At 37.9% G+C, this 26,935-nt stretch overlaps 1 protein-coding gene and 1 long non-coding RNA gene across 3 annotated transcripts in view; one reads left to right on the top strand and one right to left on the bottom strand.

The window, feature by feature from the left end:
• Window positions 1-280: 280 nt before the first annotated feature.
• Window positions 281-4,403, top strand: LOC107075946 (uncharacterized). The gene is made up of 3 exons (XR_001477408.2): window positions 281-985; window positions 2,960-3,022; window positions 4,150-4,403. It is a non-coding gene; the product is annotated as an uncharacterized lncRNA (long non-coding RNA).
• Window positions 4,404-4,470: 67 nt separating this feature from the next.
• aig1 (androgen-induced 1 (H. sapiens)) overlaps window positions 4,471-26,935 on the bottom strand; it is a 57,382-nt gene continuing 34,917 nt past the window's right edge. The window contains exons 4-6 of one of the 2 annotated variants that reach the window (XM_015339117.2): window positions 15,269-15,384; window positions 6,002-6,165; window positions 4,471-5,250 (exon numbers count right to left, since the gene is read on the bottom strand). In XM_015339117.2, the coding sequence (XP_015194603.1) occupies window positions 5,216-5,250; window positions 6,002-6,165; window positions 15,269-15,384 (315 nt within the window). In that variant the 3' untranslated portion in view covers window positions 4,471-5,215. The other variant, XM_015339118.2, reaches the window with a different exon arrangement.

A 26,935-nucleotide genomic window follows, 5' to 3' on the forward strand; every position in this document is an offset into this window, starting at 1 on the left:
ATGTTGATTTTAACAATTATAGCAAATTATGTTTCTAAAACATCCCCTACAGTCATGGTTTATTTTTTCTGACTCAGTATTATGGTAGCATAATTATGGTATTCATTTACAGTATAACTATATGTAACAATATATATGTACTGTAAATAGTTACATTTTTATTTATAACTATAAAAACTAAATACAAAAAACAAGGTGCAAATTATTAGCAAAGCTACTCTCAGTCATCCCCTCCGTGATGGACCAATGCAAACTAATTGAAATGAATCTGCCTGTGGAAGTAATCTTACAGTGTACACAATAAAAGAATGGTCTGCTCTTTAAAATGAATGCTAACCTTTCTCTAAACTGGATTTCCAGAGAGATTGACAGGTGTTAAAAGGAAATTTCTTCAGATATTAAAAATGCATATCTGCCTTTTCACAGGTTTACTGATGATGTCCTTAGTGCTCCAAAATACTTGTAAGGCACCTGTAAAAAATAGTCCCAGACTGTTGTATCTTTGACCTGTTGAAAGGTGGAGCTCACTTCCCGAACTCTTGTTTCTTTGGTTCAAGAGATAGATCAAGGAAGAGTATTAATAATGTCTGAACCTTTAATTTGCGGAGCTATTCTTCTATAGTGTGCATTCAGTTCTCAGCATGCTATATTCTTACCATATGTGGGCATCTTAAACACAAGTCTCCACCTGCTGTATGTGAATCTCCCACTCAAAGAAAAGAAGTTCGGTATATGTTAACCAATTTTGTTTTGCAGGGCTCAGCTAAAAACTGACCTTTATACCGAGTGGTAAACCAAATGCTCAACATCTGTGCATAATCTACATTGTATTAGTGGTATATCCTCATACATAACATAGTTTTATCATGTTTTTATATATGTCTTGTCCAGAATATGTCTTGCTGTTTCATTTCCTGTGCCTAGGGCCCCTGAGAAGGCTGGAGAAATGGAGTCAGCTGGTACCAGGCTTTTTGCTTTTTGTCTTGTGAGTATTTAGGGTTGCGTTAGCGCTTATGACCAAAGTTGCACCACATAGGTGGTGATAGGTACGGGAGAGCTGGAAACCTTAGCACAAGCTTGCTTTACAATGTTGAATTCCATATCACTCCAATATGTTAAAGTATCCTAAATTTGTTCAGGTAGGAACAGGGGAGGAAACTGTCCAAGCACAGACAAGCTTTCAAAATGCTGACTAAACCAAACTGATGGATTACTCTATAGACAGCATTGAACTAATGACCCAAAAACACAGGTGTAAATTACAACAGAGTGCCTCAGAGCTGAAAATAGGAGGCACATCTTTACTCAATGTGCAGTGGGTGTTAGGAACAAATCATTCACCCATATTGTTCGGCCATATTGGGATCCTTCAGGAATTGGCTTGACAAGGTCCTCTGACCATTAAGCTAATAGCAACCAAAGTGGAAGAAAGGCTGAATAGCTCTTTTCATTTGCAATCCTATGCTCTTCCTATTCTCAAGTCTAGGTGCACCACTTCTGTTTCCCAACAGAGGTCAGTCTAAGAGCACATTCTCTTTGACAGCCTGAACAAGGCAAAGGACAAGGATGAACTTAACATAACTATGTATATCAAGATGACTACAAAAAAAGCATCTAACCTTGCTTCGCTTTTGAAATACATACAGTATAACAGTGACATCTTCTTATTTGAGTATTACTGATTTTAAAAGTATTTTCTTGTACAGTAAGTTTTAAATTCATTGGAACTGTGCAGTCATTTTTCCTTAGACATTTTTCCTTAAATTAACTAGATGGAAAGCTAAGTGGCCAAAGAGGGTGTGTGTTTGTTTCTGTTCCAATAATTAAAAGAACAGTGACTATTTACTAGTACAAAGAAGAACACATTGGTTGTGATCACATTTAGACTTAAATGTCTGTTATGCATTATAAAAGAGGAGATCTTTATCTTCTAAGTGATGGAAAGGAATATTTGAATTATACTGAAAAAGAAAGAACAATACTATTCTCCATCCCAGCCTCTCTGGGATACCCAATACTTGGATTCTCAACACTTTGAATGGTTCTATTGCATATACAGTATATATGAGTACAATTAGAATTAATCAGTTTTCCATAGGGATGAATAGAGTGTTTTTCAAGAGCTTATGTATTTTTATGTTAAACCACAGGGACGATTTTCAAAGAGGGGTTTTGCGTTTCAAGAGAATCACTGTAGTTGAAGCTACAAAAAATATTATGTTATTCAGAAAACTTCAAAGCAAAAAGCCTGCATGCTTTTTATTTTTTTAATTTTTACTTTAGTTTGCCAAAATAATTTGTCTGTCAGCATACAGTACACTATGTTTTTCCGATCATCAGTAGTTAACTTACAAATTTTTTCATAGTTTGTTTTTGGAGGTTGTGCATAAGGGTGCTGTAGACCTGGTATTGGGGAATGACATCTACTGTATGTGGCTCCATGTATATGCTTTAAGTTCTAGTACATGGTAGAAACAGGAAATAATCAGCAAAATTAATAATTTGCAACTGCATCCATATTATAGCTTGTCTCATCCCTAATGGATTTTCATTACTGAGCAAAAATGTAGGTTTTTCAGTTTATCTATGTGCCTGAGCACTGCTCATTGTTCTCTCTCAGTTTCTGTGTGCTTGAGCTGGAGGCATTACTTCATGGGGAAGGCATATAACAGATTATAACAGATTAACCCTTTTGGCTGGACATACATCTATAAAGGCACTGCTGACAGACCTATTGTGTACCTGTTACTGGTGTACCTGTCACTGACACAAGTCCTGGATGTTCAAGGTAACCAATCAATCAGGTCTGATTCTTTCTATGTTGTTCACAAGGCCATTTATCTACACAGACCCCTGGAAAGGACACAAAAACAGTTACAAATGAGAGGGGGTAATTTGAGCCATCCACAAGTTCGGTAGTTAAATGATAAGAGGATCTCATTCAACCTTTTTTTTACAGGAAGCCAGGCTAATCTTCAATAAGATGGCTGGATACCTGTTCCACATCCCCACAACCCTCTGGGTAAAGAAGTTTATACTGTTTTTAGTTTTGTATTTCCATGTAGTCTCCTCTGGTGTCATCTGGTTTGTGTTTATTCAGAAGACGTCCAGTGGGTTGAAAGAAGTGTCTCCTTGTCTCAATTTTAAATGTACTTACACATAGTTTCTGCTTGTGTGTTCACATTCCAATCTTCTTTTTGAAGAAGACCACCAGATTGACACTGTCATCGCCTTGGAGGAATTTAAAAACTTGTATGAGAAGACCCATCCATTAATACAAATAGTTATTTGTTTTTTCCTGCAATATGAAACTATTTTCTTACCTATGTCGCAAAAAAACAAAACCAACAGGACATGCCTGATTAGCTCACTCACATCAGAAGTGTAAGCGCATAAAAGCTGGAAAGTAATTATCTTAATTAATTTCATCTCGCATAAACTGTTTCAGCATAATTTCATACCTGCAGCAATACTTTTAATGAGAATACCTTTAGAGATAGAGTAAGGTGATTGTGAAAATCTGAAAACATAATGCTCTCTCAATTCTTTGCACAATCAAACAGTGGTCACATTAAAATATATGACAGACTTTGAAGAGGAGAGAACATTATTGTTAATTTGATGAGCAAGCTGTTTCAGTGTGATTGCTGGTGGATATATCCTCCCTACACATGGTGAAGTGGCCAGGGAGGGTGTGTGTTCCTTTCCAATAATTAAAAGAAAGAACAGTAATGTTTTCAGGGAAACCATCATATTAGCTATCCTAAGCCAATCCTTACAAAAATAGCTTAATGGTTTATATAGCTCTCCGCAGAAACCTAAACTATAGGCAATTTTTGTAATGGATATATCAGGAGGAATACATGCCCACCCCGGTAATTCATTTTTACAAGTAAAAAGAAGAACCCATTGGGGGTGAACATGTTTAGACATCAGCCTGTTGTGTATTATAAAAGTGGAGATATTTATCTGTTAAGGGATGGAAATGAATTTAGTAATTATGCCGAAACAGAATGAACATCACTGTTTTCCACCCCAGTCTCTCTAAGATACCCAAGATTTGGATTCCTAACTTTTTGAATTTTTGTATTGCTTATGTACAGTATGTGGATATATCAAGAACCACTTTCTTTTTTCCATTGAGAACAGTCTGTTTGAGAGCTTTTGCAACAGCTGTGATGTTTGAGTTGTTTCCATGTCAGACATGTGGCTGAAAAGTGCCAGAAAACAAGCAGGACAAACGGTAAGTCATAAAACGAGCCATTTTGCTTTTCAGTTGAATCAAAACCACCCTGTTCCCCCATGTAGTCATGTAATGTAGTATACAGACTATAAATCACATTTTAGCGGCAGGTGCATTTTAAACAAGCTTCGTTTTTTGAAGTTGGGGTAAACCTCTTTTCATACATTTTCATAATATGACAAAAGTAAAACACCTCAAGAAAATCATCTATCATCTTTGCTTGGTGGTCACACTCCAACATGGATAAATTAATACCTTTATTGGAAGACCTTAAGATTTCAATTTTCAAACAATGAAAACATTACAACATCATTTCAACAGAAGAAGACGAAATGCAGGTAATCAGCTACTCTTTCAGTGTGGCTGCCTTAGAACATATCAATACCTCATCGCACAGCTTTAAAAGACGCTACACCACAAAAATACTGCAAATCCTCAGTGAATGAAACAAAAGCCCATACACCAAAGTAACGTGTGCTGCAAACAGTTATAATTCGAAGGGAAAGACATTCCTTGGTCTGCCAAAGCAGATCAAAATCTTACATTCCATACCTGTTCAGATAAGATTTACAATGTACAGTAGGCTACATCATAAAACTTTATATAATATCTGGATTTTGGAAATATGTGGTAATAATAATGATTGTACTGGTACGTTTCCAACATCCTGTAAATGAAACACACGAGTATGCAGTTCATAAATGAGTCCTCCATCATCTCCTCTTCACTCTGTTTATAAATCCTTTGTCACTATGCAACAATATGGACAGAGCATTCTGTTGGTGAAAACACCGTTTTCTTTAGACAACTCTTAACTCTGTGTATCTACAGAGATAAAAATCCACTTCACGTTCTTCAAGAGTTTTAACCATATTAGGCTTTTTTTATTTGTGTCTCTTTTTCTTCTAGGTCGAGTGTCGAGTCTGAATGTCTAGTGCTGAAAAGCTGTCACTTCCTCTTTGGCCCCAAAGCTTAGTCCAATTTTGGTTTTCCTGTTTCCTGAACACCTGGAAGTCATAAGAAGATAATATTACTGTATAAGAATCAATAATTCCCTGAAGTAAAATTGTTTAACCAGTATTAAAATTAAAATCCATGCAACTGTCCATTGGTACTGTTTTTAAATAAATGGACTCTTAGATTCAAATATGCCATTCCAGTCATGTGACAGTTGATTGTAGCCAGCAGATCATTTATAAAAAACTCTTTCAAATAACTGAAAGGGTGCGTTTTCTTATTTCTAATTTCCTTGCATTTCTCGTTCTTTGCATTCACTTAAGGCATGACACAAAACCATCCTGTAACACTTTCCAGATGAAAAACATGGAAATATTTAACAGGATCGTGTTTGTTTATATGAGGTTTAGATTTCTAAACTGTAACCATAATCTGAGATCACGAGGTAAAGTGTGCTTGAATACATCGAGAGCTATGCATAAATAAAATGGTGTTTGGGTTAGTCTTGTATTGAACAGATGATTGTCAAGAGAAAACTGGTATCTAAAACAATCCTGCTTGTAACCACAACCACTTCTGCAATGTAAAATGGCAGGTGTCTACATCAGCAAAGTCATCACTTAGCAATGGATTAGTAATGACTGGATCAATTGATGTGCCTGTAACATAAGCAAACAGATCCTCTAACCACACTGGAATTGGCAGGTGTTTGGGCAACTCACTGTCCTCACCTCACTTCAGCCTTGAGCCTACTGGCTTTTTTTCTTCTTGTAATAGGAAAAGAGAAAGAGAGGAACTTACATTTTGGTGCATCCCAGATATAGCTGTTCAGGATTTCCCCGAGAATATAGTAGACATTAATTAAAGCGGTTAGTAATGTGAAGAAGATGATCTTGGCAATGGGACCAATTCGATCCAGTAAAGGATAGACCCACACGCCGGTGACATGGTGAACCCAGCACATCCTTGGGGCAAAAGGAAGAGAGAAGAAAAAGAACATGACATCCAGATATCCATTTATCCGGAGTAGATTTCAAAGCATATGTATATCTACTTGACTAGGATGCCTGAGACATGACTTTCAAAGGTTGTCGCAAATTTTATTTCCCTCCACATTATCGTCAGTGTAGTTTCGGAAGTGTATCTAACTGAGAGTTAAAGGGTCCAACAGGAAAAGCTTTCTGTGTAGTCATGACAAAATACTGTATACCTTTCAGAACACCATATCATTAAAATGTAAACCCTTCATATATGCATTTTCCTAGCCAGTCTTGTTCCCAAGAGTCTGCTGGCTATTAGTCCAACTGGACCCTCAATCACCAGAGCTATCTGACCAGGTGTACTGTATGTGACTGGTCCTGCTTGCGGGTTTAAGGTTTAGACTTTATCTGCACTCAGGCTTTGATTTCATAAATAACCCACTGGAATAGTTCTCAGTTCTTATCCTGGCTAATTCCTGTGCCTTCTGGTTTTTGCTCCATCTGAGATCTTATTTACAGCCCAATCGATATCAGTCTTCAATTTGAAATTGTTTTTTAATTTGCTTTCAAATTTTTGCACATTTGCAAAAAGACTGGGAAGTGGTGTCCAGTACTAAATAATCAACTTCAGGACTGCCATCATTCAGGAGTGTTGGTTGAAATATAACCAATCGCTCTTAAGCAGAAGAAAAAATAGTGCCTCACTGTGGGACTTGCCTGATACAGGAGAGGCCAGACAGAGGTAGTGTCATTCCTACCTCTGTCTGGTCATAATCAATCACTTATCTATTAAGAACCGTTTTGACAAAAAAACATCTTAATTAGACCATTCAGGTGAGAGTGAACAAAGTTCTATGAACTGGAATTGTGGAAAATAATGTACTCTAACCAGGGACCAAGGCCTGAGTGCAGAAAAAGTCTAAAGATCAAGCAGATCAGTTACAGGCACCAAAAAGCTCTTGTGGTTAAAGGTCCATTTAGAAAAAGAACCAGCAGACACAGACTACTCTAGGACCAGGACTGAGAACCAATGGACTGCTGCTATAGTTATAACACAAACCACAAACTAGCCTTCACCACTAAACACAGAACTGACCAAGCCCTTGTTTCAGGGTGAGAGAATTCTCTTCATTAGGAGGCCTGTCCTTGAAGTGCAGAAGTAGTCAGTCATGGTACAGTACGTCCATTTTGTGCCATTTCATTAATTGCTTAATGAATCTCGATGCTGAAGATCAGTCTGATAATTAAGGATTTGCTGGAGCCATGCTGGAAATGCAGAGTTCACCAGCCCTATTCTAATGTACAGTATGAGCTTTTTACGATAATACAGGAAATTGTCACATTTAATCAAATCCTTTCCGGGCAAACAATTCATGCAATGAAGACATCCAAACTATTTTCGCCAGTGCAAAATTAACTTTACTCCAAATAACCCACAACTGATTTGCAATGTTTTAATTTAAAAAAAATCTTTCAGTTTTCTACATTATATTGCTAGAAGTGGACTTCCAGAGAAAAAGTATGCAACACATCAAGTAAATTTAGTGCTTCTTTTCTAATGAATCTGTACTGTCTGGCCTCAATGCATTGTTCAAAAAATATTTTTTCATTAAATTTCTGTAAGGCTACCTTCTGTTGTTGTCCTTTTTTCAGAACATGCTAAGCAGATGAAAAACATTGTCAGTATGGGTCAGTATGGTATTGATTTCCTGTCTGATCTCTAAAAATGGAAATTCAAGTCAGCACAATGGATCAAGTGGCTTCCTTCTATTTGGAAACAAAGGATTCACATGCAGTCCATAGTGCAATTATGCTGTACATTTTGCGATGATTAATACATTAAAACCTATGTATTGCCTTTCCATCAATGAATGCAGCACCCTTAAAACATCCCTTACAAAGGACTGCAACAGTCTAGAGTGCATAAAGCATACCCATGCAAATAAAACTCCTCCAGTGCAAACCTTCAGCTACTCGTTTTCAGTATTTGTCTCGTGTTCCAGAATTAGGAACCATTAGAAAGCTTGTATTTTTATTTTTCTGCCTGGAACACTAGTGCAACAAATGTGGAGCTCATTAAATTCACCCTATGTTACTCCATCAAAACAAGCCAAGTTTCACTTTGTACAGGATTTGTGTAAGGCTATCAGACCACTCAGGACAACCTTGATTAAAATCATTCATTGAGCAGAATCACCATGCATTGTGATTCAGATGCTGCAGTGTGGTGTATTTACTTGCCCATAAAAAGGCTTCCAGTCCATTGTCCCCATTATTATTAGGATAAACTGAAGTGCAGCCACTGTTGCCATAGAAACGCTTAATGAAAGTATGTGTTAGGACATTCAATGCAGCTAATCATAAAACAGTGTTTAAAATAACTTAACATTCCAGATGAAGAGGAAAACAAACATTTTTTTGCCCAAAGCAGATTACACAAATTAGGTTTGAGGACTTTTTTATGATAGTCTAACCTTGATGGAAAAGTCTAACCATGTTCTTGGTAGGCCTACAGAAAAAGTGATTTAATACAATTAATTTAAGTAATGATTTTTATTTTTTCCAAATTACACTTTAAATTAAAACAAGATGCATTAATTCTGTTTTGCCGAACTGTGTTGGTTGCTACCCACATAATTCAATTAAAATTGCATCTTTTATTCCGTATATCTGCACAATTTTTATTAAGTTTAACACTGACCTTATAGATATTAAGAGAAATTCACACTGCAGCATTTATTGAATGTGTTGTTTCTACTATGATGTTTCTTTAGAAAACATAAGACAGCTTGTTACTATCTTGAATCTCTGAAACAGAACAGAGTATTTTGTGTTTCTGTTCAAGCGGATACAGCAATGCTGCTTTGACTGACTTACTATATCACATTAATGCTTGGGTCCTTGGATCAAGTAGCTACTAATTATAAAATGAGCTCGAGGGCAGAATGGACTCTTCTCGTTTGTAACTGTTCTTACATTTTTACAGTAAGATGCCGAACACAGAGGTTTGCATTTTTTCATTATCTGTGAAAAATATAAAATCAATATGTAGCTCAAAAACATGGCATTTCCTTGCTTCCATGTCTTTACAAGACACACAGTTTGAATTGAACTTACACCCGATCCATTGCTCTGTCAAACCCTTTTCCAAAAGTATGTGAGGATGTTGATCCTGGTGTTAAATATCATATTTAGATATTTCTAATTAAGCTATTCAGATATTTCAAATTTAGATATTTAAATTTCAAGCACATTTATCATATGTTTATGCTCAAGTGAAAAAAGGCAGCATTCATTTGCACAGGTTGAATCTCTCAAATGTGACAGGATACTTAAGTTGTGAAATTTGCATTTCTATGTGTGTAATGATTTTTTGGGTAGTGAGATTTTTTTCTGAGTATTATCGTATAGAATGGATGTAATGATGAAAACCAACTTAAAAGAAACAAGTTACAGTTTTTCTCGATTGCTTAGACACTTTTAATGAAACTACTGGGGTTCTCTTTATCTCCATCTTAACCTAATGAGAACAATTTTTTCTCTCTTTATCACACCCGGAGAAAGCTCCACAGCTGAAACATTGGGTTTATTTTCTTCTCTTTTCAGAATAGAATAAACCTTTACTTGTTCCTTTGCAGCTTATGCAAGCTGATGCAGCAACCTACATGAATTAATTTCTCATTGCTTTCACACACAATGCAAAAGCTAAACACATTTTTTGCAAAACAGTATTCACAACCCTCTACAGTATACCAAGTATACAGTACATCTCTAGGGTATGTGGATGGTTGTAGTTAGTATTTACTAGGCCATTGTGTAACAACTGATTGAAACGTAACTTCATTGGATAACAAGTTGTATGTTTTCATGGAGGTAGTACTGGATTGTTGTCGTCAGGAGACAAGGACAAGTCCACTCCCCAATCTACATCAAATGGACTGCGGTGGAGATGGTGAACAACTTCAGATTCCAAGGTGATCACATCACTGAGGACCTCACATGGGCACTCAACACCTCCAGTCTCATCAACAGCGGCTGTACTTCCTGAGAAGGCTGAAGAAAACATCCCTGCATCCACGGATCCTCACCAACTTCTACAGATGTATGGTGGAGAGCATACTGACCAGCTGCATCACAGTCTGGTATGGCAACTGCACCGCATCTGACCGTAAGGCACTGCAGCGGGTGGTCAAAACTGCCCAACACATCATCGCCAGTGCCTTACCATCCATCCAGGAAATCTACAACACCAGAAGTCTGAAAAAAGCCACCACAATTATGACTGACCTCATTTACCCGAGTCAGAACTTGTTTGTCCCCTTACCACCAGGTAGAAGTTCTGGATGTTCCAGTCACACACTAGACTCCAAAATAGCTTCTTCCCCAGAGCTGTCAATCTGGTGACCCCCCCACTCCCACCCAACCAAACTATGATCTCTTCTCACTTCTTCCTGTTCCTCACAACGACTGTACTCCTATACCACTACATACACCATACCTCCGACAATTGAATGTAAGCTGAACTTGAACTTAAAACTACTTGATTGTAGTTGTGCTATTTGATAATCGCCATATTATTTTGCACTGTTTGCTCTGTTTGTGTACTTTTGCACAGTTTTTAACATGGGTACTGTCACACTGGTACCATACTGTTGTTTACACTGGTATTGTTATTGTATTTTCCGTCTATTGTCTTGTCTGCTGTTCTATATATACTCTATACTGCACCTGAGAGACTAATGAGAAACACTTTCATTATACTATGCACCTGTGTAAGTATAATGACAAATATAGTTGAGATGAATTGAATTGAAATATTTTCTGTCATGTATTTAATGTTTTGAGAGTCTCAGTGCATTTTGCTAATGGAATGTGTCATTTTGTCCAATGTGTTTCACTTTGAGGCTGCATGTTAATTGTTTTGAAGAAGTGAATTCTGTTTCGGTAAATGTGCTCAAGCAGTCGAGAAAAACTGTTAAATCCCCAAAATTGCTTTATGGAAATCCTGCTGCTGTGATTGTTACATTTTGCAATGTTGCAGTGAAATATGTGAGCAGTTTCACAAGTGATCTGTTCTGAGAGTTCTCCATGTGGTTTCAGCAATGCTGCTTTTGCAATTGAGAAAATCGTGCTCACAATGCTCACAGTTTCAGTTTAACCCCAAGAGATGCACATGTGCATCAAACACAACAGTAAAATAATAAAAAAATGAAAGGGGATTTCATGTTATACATTTTTTCCCTTAATTACCAATAAGATTAACTCCTCTGTGGTTTCAGGGAAAGTTTGAAAAACCAAACTGCAATAAACATTCTATAATTATACACTGAAGATGACAACCCACATGTATTGACTATGTCAAGAATGTCAGGATTGTGAATCAGACCTGGACTGCCAAACAATGAGCTGCCTAGGGCCCAGAACAAATAAAAAATTCAGCATTCCAGTAATACACAAATTACCATCCTTGTACTTGATGATGACTTATTGTTTGAAACAAGCCTCTTTCTTGTACCCATAGGAAAGTCTCTACCAAAGCATGGGTTTGTAATTTGTGATTCTGTCGATGACGGCCAAAGTTTTGATTTGGCCTTGGCCCAGAAAAGGACAATAAATTAAAGATAAGCCTTATAAGGCAGGTTGTCCCATGCAAGGAATGCAATAACCATGAGCCTGCCACTAGAGGCCAGAGGACAATACGGCCTCAAAGTCAGTTGTTGTGTATACTCAAATGAAGATTTGGAAGGTGCATTCTCACACTGCTTGATTATTGGTTTGTCTGTGAATCCGGTATAAGGGATTGAATAGAATGTTGAATAGGGTATCACAGTGCAAATTGTTATTGTAGTCAGAAGTTTCGTTTCAGGTAATGTTATTAGGTGTTGATGTGTGGTTGTAACCATTCTTTCATATTTGTTTGTAGAAGTATTGTTCATTAATCTTTTGCTTGTTTTTTTTTTTTTTTGGTCTCTAAAGCCTGGAAACCTCCTGGACATTATGTTCCAGGTGTTTATAGTGATTCATTTGTGAAGGTCCCCTGAGTCATGTTACTAACAGATTTTCCACACTGTCTAAGCATTTTCTTTTTACAAAATAAAACAATACAAAATACGAATTCATACGAAATATGAATATGGGACTAGACACACAACCTAGCCCTACTCTAGCACACATATTCTAGTCTTTTCCAATTGTTATAATAATAGTTACAATGTTTTTCCTTCATTTTTAATGTTGCAAGGTGTAGCCTCAATCATGTCAGCAGATGACTAGGACTGAAATTTCCCAAACAGTGTCACACTCTGTTTCCCAACAGTGTCATTGGCTGAGTGCTGCCAGACCTGGGTTAGGACTGGTTGTGTCAGCGTCCTCTCGACCTTATGGAAAACACAGACTCCTGCAGGTCTGCAGGGTGCCCTGAAGTAGGCAGTGAGGGATGTAATTTCTCCAGTCAGTACAAACTCTCATGTCAGGCACTGTGGATCTTGCATCCACTTCAAATATTGAATGTCTCTATAGACAGTTCTTGACATCAAAGGGAAAGGATGAGAACTTGCCAGGTGATGAAAAGGGGGGAAAGAACAGAAAATTCATGTTATTAATGAATGAAAAGAGCAGCCCAGGGAGGGACTCTCAGAAGGGACAAGAGAGAATGAAGGCTGGAGATAAAGGATGGGATTAGAGGACATGGATGCATATGAATATCTGGGAGAGGAGAGAGAGAGGTCCCAGGGGAGTGCTTGCTCTGGAACTCCATGGAGGGATGACATCATCATGAAGGGCCGAAGGAGAAGGAAGTGCTTGGTGACTCCAGCGAGCAGGTCGATTTCCATGTTGTCCGAACAGGGCTGTCTTTTGTGTCTGACTTGGAAAAAAGATGCGCTGGGAGAAGAGGTGTAGGACTGCAGATGGATCTGGTTTTTGGATTAGTTGGGAGCAGACTGGTGCTGCTGAGATGGGAAGTGAGAAAGTTGAAGTGAGAAAGGCAACCATTTGGGAGAGTGGACTCAGGAACATGGAGAGCAGGAGAGTGATAGTGCTGGTCGCTGTGGAGAGTTCCAGAGATGGGGAAGTAGATGAAAACAGTGTGACGATACTTAGAGGCGACAGCGAATGGGAACTGGAGTTCTGGGGAGGGTTCGATTCTAGAAGAAATCCAGCTTCTGAACCGGGCTGGTGTTCTTGTGGCTTGCCGAGATGGCAGGAGTATAGGGGATGGCTTCCTTTGAGCAGGTTGAAGATGGGAGGTACAGAGAGTTGCACAGAAAGGTCTGTCTCTTGCAAGGGTGAGCACTGAATGGTATCATGGGAAATAAAATGAGGAAAAGGGCACAGAAGAAATGTCAGATTTATATTTAGATAAGTGGAAGTGGGTGAGATTAGGGTCTGACCCTTTTAATTAAAAATAACTTCATAACAGTTATGGAAAAATGCAGTTAAAAATATAGTATTAAATACAGTTTATTCATTTTACTGTACCAGCAAAAACATATATTTTTACCGGGATTCCTACATTTGGAAAAAAATCGAAATGAGAAAATAACAATCTCTTAATATAACAGCTCTTTTGATTTTCAATGTTGATATAAAACACATCAAACCAAGAATCAAACAATGATGTACAGTAACCATTTGACAGGACTGTCATTCTATTTCTGTATTACCCAAGACATCTTAAAACCTATGAACTTTCCGAAAGAGAATGACTAACAGAAGAAGAAAATTCAATAATTCAATAAACTTTTCACTGCCGCCTGCATAAATAATATTTTTAAAATAAAAAATAATGGTATTGTCTTGACAGAAATCGAGAGCTGTGCTCATATCTGACACATATACTAAGGCAGTACCTTGTGAATCTGAAATTATCCTGTTTGAAGCTTACTACTGCTTCTCCAATCATCCGGACTCTGTAATCCCATGTAACACTGTGTATGGATTTACCTTACTTCTCTATTTCGTAAGCAAGACAAATCCATGGAGTTCTACAAGCTTTTTTATTTAATCCTTTTAATTTCTAAGGGATAAGGACTGAATGGGTTTCACATCTAGCTACAGCGATGAAAACCACAATTCTTCCATTTCAGGTATACTCACATCACCAATAACACTTTGTGTCAAATCTGTCAAGTCAAGTTATACATCTTTTTAAAAACCGTTAAAGCAGAGGAATGTAGGTTCTTTTACACTGCACAAAATCTGAACACCAGGGATTAAATGTGTTTCCATATCTGCCATACAAAAAGTGGTCAAAAGCATGACTGCTCCTGGGAGCAATGTGTGAGGTAACAGGGATACAGTGTTTATCTCCAGAAAAACCTTTAAGAACAAACACATTTGTACTGTATGCACCTATTTCTTAAAATGATAATACTCAATCACCAAAAACTAGAACAAAACTTTTGGGAGTGCTTAGTTTGTCCCATTTGAAAGATTTGGGATTTGCGAAGATGGATTGGTTTGTCATAGTATATGACAATTATAATGAGCTTTGCGATCTGAACAACCTACTTGTAAGCAGAACTGTATTTCCCAGGTTTTTCCAGTAGTTGTTCTCTGGAGCTCCTCTCAATACTAGACACATTTCAAAAAGTAAATGTGCCTGGGAATAGATGATAGTGCCTCACATTATCCCCACAGGATCTCTAATAGATCCTTCTGCCTGTTAGTCACTGGGTATCTGTACCCAGCTGTCACCAAACATTAAAGGGAACCATGAAAACCAAGGCACATCAGAACACTGCATACATTTTGCGGATACATCTGTATTTCAGAATCAGATTGTTATCCAATAATTTCTAGCTGACATTCTAGACTTTTCCATACATGTAATATATGTAATGAGCAGGATTCAGTAGCGGTGCTGTTTAGATGGGGTCGTTGTTGGAGATTTCCCCATGGTTAGAGAACTATAGCAGAGGGTACAGGATGTGCTAAATGGTATTGGCAGCCAAAGAATACTAAGAAAACTGTTGATAAAAACATACAAACCTGAAGCATAGTGAATTACATAATACACACATGCAAACAAAAACAGCAACTCTTATTTAGAGCAAAAGTGAGCATGAATTGCAGATTAAGATCTTACCATAGTACATATCCGATGGCAAAGCTGCAGACTGCTACCAGCCCACACAGCCTGCTGGGATAGCGATGGTGTGTTGTTCTCATCTCAATTAAGATAAAAGGTAGCACTGTGGTGTGCTGGAAAACAAAATGAGAAACCGCTATTAACCATAAAGATCATAAGGGAAATTTTCTTGAAGAACATTACTTAGTCTGTATGTTAGGTAGTACATATTTTTAGATCTCTGTGGTTCATGATGTGATTAGCCTGTACATTTATACTACAACATCTATGAAAGCAGATCATGGTAAAATCATTAGCTCAAAAAAATAGCCAAAAAAATCCTACTTTGTAACCTGAGCATCTCATTGTGTAATTTTTTACGGTATTATTTCACAAACGAGCCTCTTCATTCTGTTGATACTGTATAGCCACATAGAGCCTGAGTCCCTGTGATGATAATTTGATCCCAATTCAATTCACAGTTTTTATGTGGGTGAAGTGAGTGCCAAATTCATCACTTATTTATTTCATAGATTATCACGACTCATATGCTTCAATTCTCAAAGACCACCTGCATTTTGAGAATAACGAGTTTATGTAATACGGTACAAAAGCCTCATTCAAATAAGGACCCTAAGCACATATTTCCAAAGATAGAGTGATTTGGAGTTTAAATTAGAGTATACAGTATATTCCAGTGCCAGTAAGGTTTATGAGGAAACAAGTTGCACACATTGAATTAGACACAGGGCAGACAGTAACACAAATTAAAGCTAACAGACATTATTGAGCTAACATAGCCACACTGCTCCATTGTGTATAATAACACATTTTCAGCCTTCTATGATGTGTTAGGAATTATAGGAATACATGTTCTCAGCCCAAAGACAACAGACAAAGACAAAAGACAACATATTAATTTCACTTTTGTTTACCACGTTATGATTTTTATTTCAGGAATTCTCCAAACTACTCTGGGTTTTAAACATCTGCTTCATTTTTCACCAATATGTTTTTTATATAAAGGACAAAAAAAAGGCTCAAGGATTAGTTTAACAGTTCAGAAAACTAAGTGTATTCATCTAGTTCATTGTGTGTAGGCTCATCAGACGTACTGTATACTGTATGACTGCATTACTACAGTTTGAACAAGGCGTTCCATTAGTGAGTGAAACTGAGCTCCAAATCAAGAATTAAACAGGCAGTGGATTACACATTTATAACACTTAAAACATGTTTTTAAATACTGTAAAATTGAAATTAAAGATACAAAAGAATGAAACTATATCAAAGCACACATAATATTTCTACCGTTTAACAGTGAAATAAATTCATTCTATGAGAAATCTTTCCCAGCGTCACGATCGGAATCCCTCCTCTAGAGGGGACTCCGACTCTTTCATATTCTAGTACATTTTGTGCACCTGTCCCCTGTTTACCCATATTTATGTAAGGCGGGTGCTCCCGCTATGTCTGGCTCAGTATTGACTCAGCCCGGAAGCCCACCTACCCATGGGAGAGACCCGACAGCATAGGCTTCATCACGATGTCCTTACTATCTCAGTCCGGGGCTCGGAGCGCATGGCCTCGTTACCCTCATTTTATTCCCAGTCCCTGTTCCAGACCCCGTTCCGGGTTTTTAACTGTGTTTGTTTCGCCTTTGATGGATCCGCAAATTCAAAAGTTTTGGACTTTGGCCCCAGATTCACCTTTGACTGCCTGAACTTGTTTGCCATCGCCACGCCCCCTGAGCACTGGATCCCTGTAGTCACGCCCCCCTGTCTGTCAACCCATCCTGATCCTCTATGTCTCTTCCCTATTGTCCTTCTCCACTTACTTCCAGATTATACCGTCTGCATAGGGTCCTGAACTACGCTTTGCGGGAACCTTGGACGGCCCCCCGTTACACTCAGACAAAATCGTCTTTATTTCCTAAATGTGATTCCTATGTGATGTTATAAGCTGTAATTTTACATAATATGCTGGATGCCAAGATCAAACCCAGAAAAATAGAGTGAGCTTCTGGGCAGTGTGTGAATATACATTGTCTCCTATAATGAAGGTTGTGATGGGTTTTCTTTTAATTATCCTCTTTCATTAGAATTTTTTTTTATTAATTATTCTGTATTTATACAGAATGGCAGATCCTGATATATAATTGTGTTTTGGAGTTGTGTAGAAAAAGAGGATGCACTTTCTGGTGTTCCTCATTCATAAGGTCACTCACTAGAGTCTCTGCAATTCCTCATCTGTACAATAGGTGGTGCTCTCCCTTTAGGACTGCAGTACCTGTCACTTTTAATTATGGCACGTTTATTATCAATCACACCAATATCTAAGGAACTTCGTTACTTTCATATAAAATAAAATGAAAACATAACAGCACTGTGAAAGTAATGACTCCTAAATTCCTATTGCTCCTTACACAGGCCATGTTATATTTACTATTTTAAACCTATTTGCCATTTTTATTCCAAAATATAAAAAATAAAAATAAAAAATAAATAAAAATGTAAAATGTTTGGACAATTCAAGTTAATGAAGAGGGAGCCATAGGCGATGGTTGCAGCCTGCTTACGTGTGTGTGGTAACAACACCTGGAAGATTTGCAGTATGACATTTTAAACACTAGAAGTACAGAAATAATAGTTATCCTTCTTAAGAGAGTCAGTACAGCAGAAAATGTGTAACACCTTTTTGTTTTGTTCCACAGCTTATCAACACAATTACTAGGGCAAAAACATAAGAATATGGCCAAGCAATGTTCTTTACAAAACACAAAAATGCTCAGAATTTGCTAATGCAGAAACAAATGTACAGAACGGTAACCAAATAATCAAGAATATTGTGAAACATTTTCCTCCTCCCTCTTCAACTGCACTCTTCCCACAACAGTCAGGCCTATCTTGGCCTTTCATTTCACATTGGTGGTGGTGGTGGTCCCCATTACCTGCAAAAAGTGTTTTGAGTGTAGTGTCCAGAAAAGTGCCATATAAGTGTAAGCAATTATTGTTATCAGATCTCCACAGTGCTGTTGCTTATTTGACTGGTGTTATAGAAAGCTTAAGCATCATCCATCCATCCATGTTTTACCATCTTATTCAATTCAGGGTTGCAGAGGAGCCAGAGCCTATCCCAGCAAGCAACTGGTACAAGTCAGGATGTCTGTCTGGACTGACATAAAAGTCCTGTCCAGGGTTACCCTGTTTATCGTCTGTTGCTTGCGGGGACAGGCTCCCCCGTGACTCTGAGTTGGAAGAAGCAGTTAGAAAATGGATGGATGTAGCAATCTGTGCTTGTACAGAATCTGTAAAAACTGACCTTCCTTTTTATGTCTCCCTTTATCTTTAAGTATTTTGAACCTTTAAAGTATTTCTTGATCTCTTTACTCCTTAGTCTTTCAACACCCTGGAATATAAGCTGCTCTTTGACAGGAATGATGGAGAGTAACAGGACCCCACCTGTGGCTGTACTAAGATGTCTAAGAAGTCACTGGATTTGTTGAAGTCTGTTAGGAATTTGTGGCATTGCAGAATACAGCTTCTGAAAAATCCGATAAAATATTATCTGCTTTTAAAGATACAGCGTGACCTGTAGATTTAAATTTAATGAGATGTACGCTTTTGTTCTGCCTAATGTTCTGTGCAAGAAGTTCAAGTTAAAGAGCGAATAGCGTAGGCGAGAAAAGTACAAATTTAACACAGAACAGCAATTATTTTTTTCCTAAGCCTTTTACCTTATCAGTGAGAAATATGGGTGTACTTTATAAAACCAACCAAATGTTATTTCAGCAAATGCTTCTGGGCTGCCATAGGCTGGTTTCTAGACCCACTGTCTGATCCAAAAACACCTAATGGAGTCTGATAAGCAATTTAGATAGTTTGCAATTCTGTATATTTAAATGAAAAAATGCACTGTACTGACACAGTAGTTTTCAATATTGTTTTGCAGTAAAATGCAAATTTTGGAAACCAGTCAGAGAAAGAACAATCCATATGGGAATGTGTTTGCCAATGATTTAAAACTCATTACAAAAAGAGCCTGTGCAGAAGAGTTTGACATCTTTGAGAGAGTTGCAACATTACCCACATTTCACATGATCTCTTAATTCGTTTATTTGGCAGTTACCAAAAAGTAGAAAAAATAGCTGTATAATCTTTATTAGTGACAAATGATTTATTGTTACCTTCCATCAAATCTGCACTACATCTGTTTTTGTAATTACACTTACAGTATATACAGTGACCTGGGCCACCCTCTAGTTAGCTGCCAAAAAGTAACTGACGTGTAATTACTCATGTCTGACAAGCTTACGCAACAAATTAAATCTTTGAAAGTTGATTAAGGTGACTCCCTGGGATTTATTTTTGCAATGGCTGCCTAATATGAGATAAAACAGATAAGTATGCCAGTCCCAGAAGAGAGCAGATGAAAGCTACGTGTCTGCACTGAACTGTCCGGAATTGGGAAACCTTACCTTTAGATAACAAGCAAGCAGCTGCTAAAACAGCCGAAGTAACTGAGGTGCAAACCCATTCTTTGGCACGGAAAACGAACAGTGCTTCAATGCCAGGAACACATCTCTATTACTATGTAAGCCAGGAATAGAAATAATTACTATGTATACCAGGAACAGAAATAATTACTGAAGCCACTGTGTGTATGCTATGACCACCTTATTTAATTACAAAAACACAGAAGTCAGAAAATAATTTCTCTTTCCAAATTTGCATTCGTTTGAGCATGATGGTTTTTCTTTCAGCCCTATGGCTGCTCTTGATCTTGACATTAATAGACTCAGCATACAAATGCTTCAAAAAGCCATTCACCAGGTGTAACAAATATTTATTGGGCAAGTGTATAATGCAATTATAGCGGTCCACCATTTCAAAGTAAAAAAAAAACAGCAGTCTTTTGATATATATTTCAATGTGTACCTGCAAACTGTACCTATAAAATACACAGTAACTTGGACTTTGCAACATATAAAACTGCCCAGAATTGTATATAAAAAATAATTAAATATTTCCAAAATGATTAGTTAAATGATTAAATTAAACACTCAAATTTAGCTTCGCCACATTCTACATACTGCATGGTTATTTCTACACAGGTCAGGAGCATATAAATGCACATCTACTGTACATACTGTATAAGAACATGTTCATGAAAATTCAAACAGCAACCCAAATTGTTACACAGAATTAAAAAAATTGAAACATACTGAAGTTATTTGGAGTCCATTCTAATTTGTTTCATTAATTTCTATTTTTCCTATTTTTCCTATATACTGTACCGTATTCTATACATTTATGTAATACCAAAGATTACGTATATGTCTCCTTAGTGTCAACAACATTATAGATTGTTTCATTTTATTGTAATTTTCATAACTTCTAAAAGTACAGGCATCTTTTTTATTGCAAGAACACACTAAATTCAGGTAGTACGAACTTCTGTTTGGTTCCTGGACTATGACCTTATTTGTGCTCTAAATAGTGAGTCTACAGTTAGGGGGCATATTGCCAGCCTTTTATGACTGCAGGGGCTTGTGGTTTCTGTTTCACCCAAGCTCCCAGATACTCTATTGAAACAATTTGCTAACAGACACATCTAACCCTTTCTCCAGGATGTGAGCGATGTTTTTTTTTAAAGAAACCCTACCGGAAACTACAGTAGTTCTCAGAGGCCACAGACATTCACCAAATCCTAAATTATATTTTCCAATATATTTCTTGGTGAGCAATAACAGCAATAATAAACCTCACTGGATACTTTTATATCACTGATATAAAAAAACTCTAGCACCCAAATATATTTTCGATTAAGAGCCGATGTCCATTTATGCCTTTTAGGGCCTGGCAGAAATAAAATGGTGGAAAAGGCCACTGTTTCAGTGTATTTTGGCAAATGTGCTGTGCCCACTTGTGACTACAGAGTAATATTTGTAAACATATCCTGTGGGTAGAAAAAATCCTTTATTTTCCACTCACTGCAAATGACAGTGCCATATTTTGTCTGTTTGAATTAAGATAGAAAAAGATAGTTAGAGGATGTTTTGGGGGTTAAACCTTGCCAAGCTTGAATGAAAAATCATTTTTCAATCTTCATATTTTCTGTTTATTTAACATTCCTTAAGCAATCAGTTAAGTTAAATACAGTAATAATACCATCATGTGGTTTAGATAAGAGTTGATTAGACAAGACAACAACTCTTCTGTTTTCCTATAAACTCTTTTGTGAAGGAGCTATCCAAACTCTTCTAGGCATTTATGGGTAATCTCTGTTTTCTGGAAATTATGTAGGTCTTTATTAGTAACAGGTTCGGTAGAGATATTCATTCACCAGCGATATGAATAATGAGAAGTGTCTGTTTCACAATTAGCATCAGAAAGCATGCTCATTGTACTGTATATAGCTAAAATGCTCAGAAAATGTTTGTGAATGTCCTAGTTTGGTCATATTCTTGTATATTTTAGATCTAAAACATAATTAGATCTTCATAAAGACATTAATAAAAGATAATCTGAGATTAATAACTGGTGGCACCTCTTGAGCCACAATGACTTCAGCAAGACCTTTACTGTAAAGGTTCATCAGTCTCTTGCATCATCTTTTAGGAATTTTGTCTGGTTCTTCCTTACAGAACTGCTTTAGGTTGGTGGCATGTGAGAGTTTATTTGCATAAACAGTTCACTTTGAGACCTGCTATTACATTTGACTGGGGTTTAGGTCTGGCCTTTCACTTGGCCAATCCAGAGATACAAAATTTCTTCCTCAGACATTCAGTTATAGATCCGCCTGTATGTTTGGGACCATTGTCTTCCTGCATGAGCTACTTTTGTCACGATCGTAATTCCTTCCTCTTAAGAGCGCTCCCGCTCTTTCACATTTTAGTTGATCATGTGCACCTGACACCAATCCTGCCCATGCTTATTTAAGGGGGGCGCTCACTCTAATCCAGGCTCCGCATTGGAAGACAGACGCCCTAAGGCCCACCTACCACCATGTCGCCCTACATCCACGGCTTGAGGGCATAGGTCTCCTATCGGCATCTTGGCTGAGTCCGGGGCTCAGAGCACCTGGCCTCTTGATCCCATTTTTATTCCCTCTCCCTGCACTGGATCCCATTCCGTTTTTTATCCTTGTCTAGTTCTTGTTTCGGATGGATCTCCCGGGTATGGACTTTTGGACTGCTTCCTGGTTTCCCCTTCTGGATAGTTTTGGACTTGTTCGCCTGTGCCAAGCCCCCCTGGAACACTGCCGTCACGCCCCCCTGTCAGTCATCCCATCCTGATCCTGTAGTGTTTACCTGTTGCCCTTCTCCAGTCTCTTCCGGATTTTACTGTCCGCATAGGGTCCTGACCTACGCATCGTTACAACTTTAGGCTCACCTTCAGCTGTTGAACTAATCACCTGACATTCTCCTCCTGAACTTGCCGATATAATGCCAAATACATGGATTCATGAATGATGGCAAACCGATCCTGAGGCAGCAAAGCCAATTACACTCCCAAAGCCATTACACTCCCACCACCGTTCATGATGATCAGGATAAATATTTCTATTGGAAGGCCAAAAACTTAAACTTTGGCCTTGTCTGTTCAGAAAACATAATTCAGATAATCTTGTAAATCATTGAGGTGCTCTCAGCAAAATTTAGATGGGGGTAACGTTCTTTATCAAGAGCAATGGTTTTTGGCTATCCTCTCATGAAAACCATTCCCATTCAGGCTTTTCCTTATGGTTGAGGTATGAACACTGACATTAGCCACAGTGAGAGAGGTCTACAGATCCTTAAATGTTGCTCTGGGGTTCTTTGTGACTTTCTGGATGAGTTTGCTTTTGGGAAGATCTTGGCAGGATGACTAGTTCTGGCAGAGTCACGATGGTATTTTTATATAAATATTTTCCATTGACACTGTCTTTCCAACAATAGATAAATGGAGCCCCAAATGTTTAGGACTGGTTTTATAACATTCTCCAGACTGATGAGCATGACCTACTCTTTCTGAGCTGCTCTGAAATCTCTTTTAATTATGGCATGACATGTTTCCACTAACCTTTGTAGTAAGGACCAATTTCAAAAAGTTTCTGACCATTATATACTGTAGGACAAGGATGCCCAAACTCCTTGTTAACTTATTAATTATTTAACTACACACTGACTTATTCATTACTCATTTTCTTTCAACTTCATACACCCTTGCATCTCAAAAAACATTGACTTGGTAACTGAAAATCCTTCTGGTTATTACAGAAAAAGATGGTTTTGGTTAAACAAAGCTATCCTGGTAAGAAATTGTAATTTACACAGTTTTAATGCAGGATCACTAATTATCTCAACACTGTATCCATGAAGGAAATGTAGAAATTATAAAGGTGTGCATCAAGGCTCCTATCTCTAGCTGGAAAAGATAATACACACACCCAGTGACATCACAAACCTCCACCTGCAGAAGCAGTGATCTGGGTGGCAACATAATAGGTAGAGGTTGCTAATACAGTGGATGTATCCCATCCTAATGGATGGGAAGTAACTACAGTACAATGCAGTTGCTTTGCCTATGAGGGAAAACAGCAAAAGAAATGAAAAAGTAGTATGCTAGTAGCTGCCAGTATTACAGTGAGATACCCCAGTCCAGTTTGTGTGTCTTAAGTGCTTTCCATTTCTCCTGACTCCTTTGTTGTAGTGTTACTCCCAATGAAGTCTTGAGGTTTTGGTCACTCATTCCTTAAATTAGGCTGTGGGAGCTTTGGAACACCCCTATAAAATAACCTCTATACACCCATTTTAGCTGAAATGATCACAGGGATTACTGAACCAAGGACAAGAAAGACAAGTTATTAAATAATGCAAGAGAATGCCTTTTTTCTAAAGAATGATTGATGTATGAATGTATGTATGAATATGCTGACAAACAAGTATGTAACGTCAGGCTATATTTATTCTTATAAAGTGGTATTTTCTTTATAAGATTCCAGACTGCATTTAGCTACTGACAGCAATTACCAGAATTTGAATTAATTTAAATTAGATTTAGTTAATGTTGTTGGCACAAATCCAATAACTGCAGTTCAAATGTTTCTAATTGTGACTTGCTCACCCATAAATGACTTTGTCACATTTAGTTTCATTAGCTTACAAAACGATCATTGCTCTGTTGATTTTAATGTAGGAGTTTCCCACTGCCCCAGTTAAAGCTACACCTCACTAAATAAGACAGACGTGGGTTTGATCTTGGACACTGGAAAATAGTCTACCTCAGCAAATTCACAACCAAAATACTTCTTTACTATGCACATTAAATTTGATTTATTCAACATTTCCATTCTTGTTGTATGTGTCGTATGACGAAGGACAAACAAATTCAAAACTGTTAAATTCAAACAAAGTCTTGACCTTCCTCAATCCTATATACAGACTATAATTATAAAAGCAAAGTATTAAAAAAAACATCTTTGAGAGCTGATCTTTCACTTTTGGTATTCTATCAAAATATTACTTGTTGAGACTGATTAACGTCCTCCTTTATTCTAATTTTCTATCCTCCTGTTTGTGAATTATTAATTGTTCATCAGCTTTAATCGCTTCACTAGCAAGGCCAGAATGAAGACCATGAATTTTCTCCTCTGATGTGCCCACTGTCAAGCTGCTTGTGCTCACTTGCTGTAAGCTCCCTAGTGCTTTACAGGACATCAGTACTCTAATCAGCGGAGTGATGACACTGAGAGTTCTCAGGTGCCCAGAAGCGTACAGAGGTCATTGCTGCGCTGGCAGGCCAAACTGACCTCCTGTCATCTTAGTCACACGATGTCCTTGTCACAGCCTCCTGCCATGTCATGCTATGTCTTGGTTATAATTGAAAAAGACACGGCCTAAACTTGCTTGAACCTAGAGTGTGTAGACTATAAAAACTCAAAACGTGAACTGCATGAACACCTTTAATGGTTACTTGTGAGCCACCCTTTATATTGCCTTCCTTTTACAAAAAAAATGAATTTCAATTTACTGATAAATAGAAAAGGTTGCTATAAAGATGGGATTATCTTACAATGTCACACAATTTATTACAAAAGAGTCGACCAGCTAATCTCATATGTGACAAAAGTGCACAAAGTTTGAAAATCCAAAATAGCAAAGTCTGGGCTCTAGAGTTCAACCTGCACCCTGAACAAGTGAGTTTAATGGCTGAGCCACTCTGTAGCCCAAAAAAACCTTAACAATCCTCAACTGCAATATCCAGATGACAATTTTACGAGCATCTGAATAATCTCTGTAAGAAAAACAGTCAGCAGACGTGAGGTCAATCTGCATGTTTTACATCAGCAGACTGTGACAAAGATAAAAATAAAACAAAGTTAAAAATAGAATAATAATCCCTTGTATCCGTACATCCCTTCCTGTCCTGAAGGACTAGAGGAGGGGATCCACATCATCCACCACTTAAAAATAGCATTACCTGAGTGATCTCTGTTTAATGTTTCATCTGAAAGACGGCACCTCCACCAGACTGTATCAATGACTAATACTGGGGCATTATCTTGGTAGGTTAGGTCCAGAGAGAAGAGTGTCACATACTGGTCCAGCAGCTCCACTTGCAGCAGCAACCTGTTTTTTTTTTGAGGTCTCCAGTGCCAGTAATGACCAGGCCCAGCCTTGCTTATCCCCTGAGATCTGTCAAGATCAATCTAGGACGTAGAATTGCTGCTATTAACATAATAAACGAGCGTAAAGGGGACTCCTGAACGCACACTTTAATGTACATATGTTGCAATTCTAGACTTTTTATGGTAAGCAGGGACTGCCTGGCTAGCTGCTCATTAAAGGATAGAATGACATTATGAAAAAAACACAATGTCGGTGAGCTCTCAAGGTCAAGTGTAGTATTTCTCTCTTTCACCTCTAGCCACACATTCACAGGAGCTACGTGTGGTTTTGTAGAGTCCACCCAAGTTGCTCACATAGCAAGAGACTCCTGGACAGAAAAACAAACTGTCTAGAAAAACAATAAAAGAGTCAAACAAGTAAACAAACCTCTGAATAGTCATGTCTCTCTCCTTTCTGGGAGAATCCCACATGAGTATTGTCTGCATTTAAAATTTCTATCTCCAATTTCAAGACATCCCATCCATACTTGCATTTTTTAACCACTTCATCCAATTTAGGAGGCGGGCCACAGCCAATCCCATCAAGCAACGGGCACAAGGCACTGTACACTCTGGATGAGACACCAGTTTACTGCAGGACAGGCACACAGAAACAGACATGAACACACTCACGCCAGCCCAATTTTCCTAAAACCCACTTAACCTACCAGTATGTGTTTGGATTGTAGGAGGAAAGCAGAGCACCTGAAGAAATCCACATACTGTATACACAGGAGCACGTACAGACTCAGATCTAGAATTAAACCTTTGGCTCCAGCACTAGAAGGCAGTGGTGCTAACCACTGCGCCACTGCACTGCCCTCAAGTCATCCCATAATGTTTTATTTTGAGCCATTGTTGATCTAGCTTAGCATTACTAGGTAGCTGCCCACAGTAATTATATACTGTATGACAGCCTGCTTTTTCAACCTAGATATCTAAACTCCTTGGAAAGTTCACAAAGATGGCTCCTTGCATCTCATTACTCTTATGCAACTGGAGCAGATGGCGTGTTTATATTTTCATGCCACAATT

Source organism: Lepisosteus oculatus, chromosome 2, assembly GCF_040954835.1.
Source record: "Lepisosteus oculatus isolate fLepOcu1 chromosome 2, fLepOcu1.hap2, whole genome shotgun sequence".
Taxonomy (NCBI): domain Eukaryota; kingdom Metazoa; phylum Chordata; class Actinopteri; order Semionotiformes; family Lepisosteidae; genus Lepisosteus; species Lepisosteus oculatus.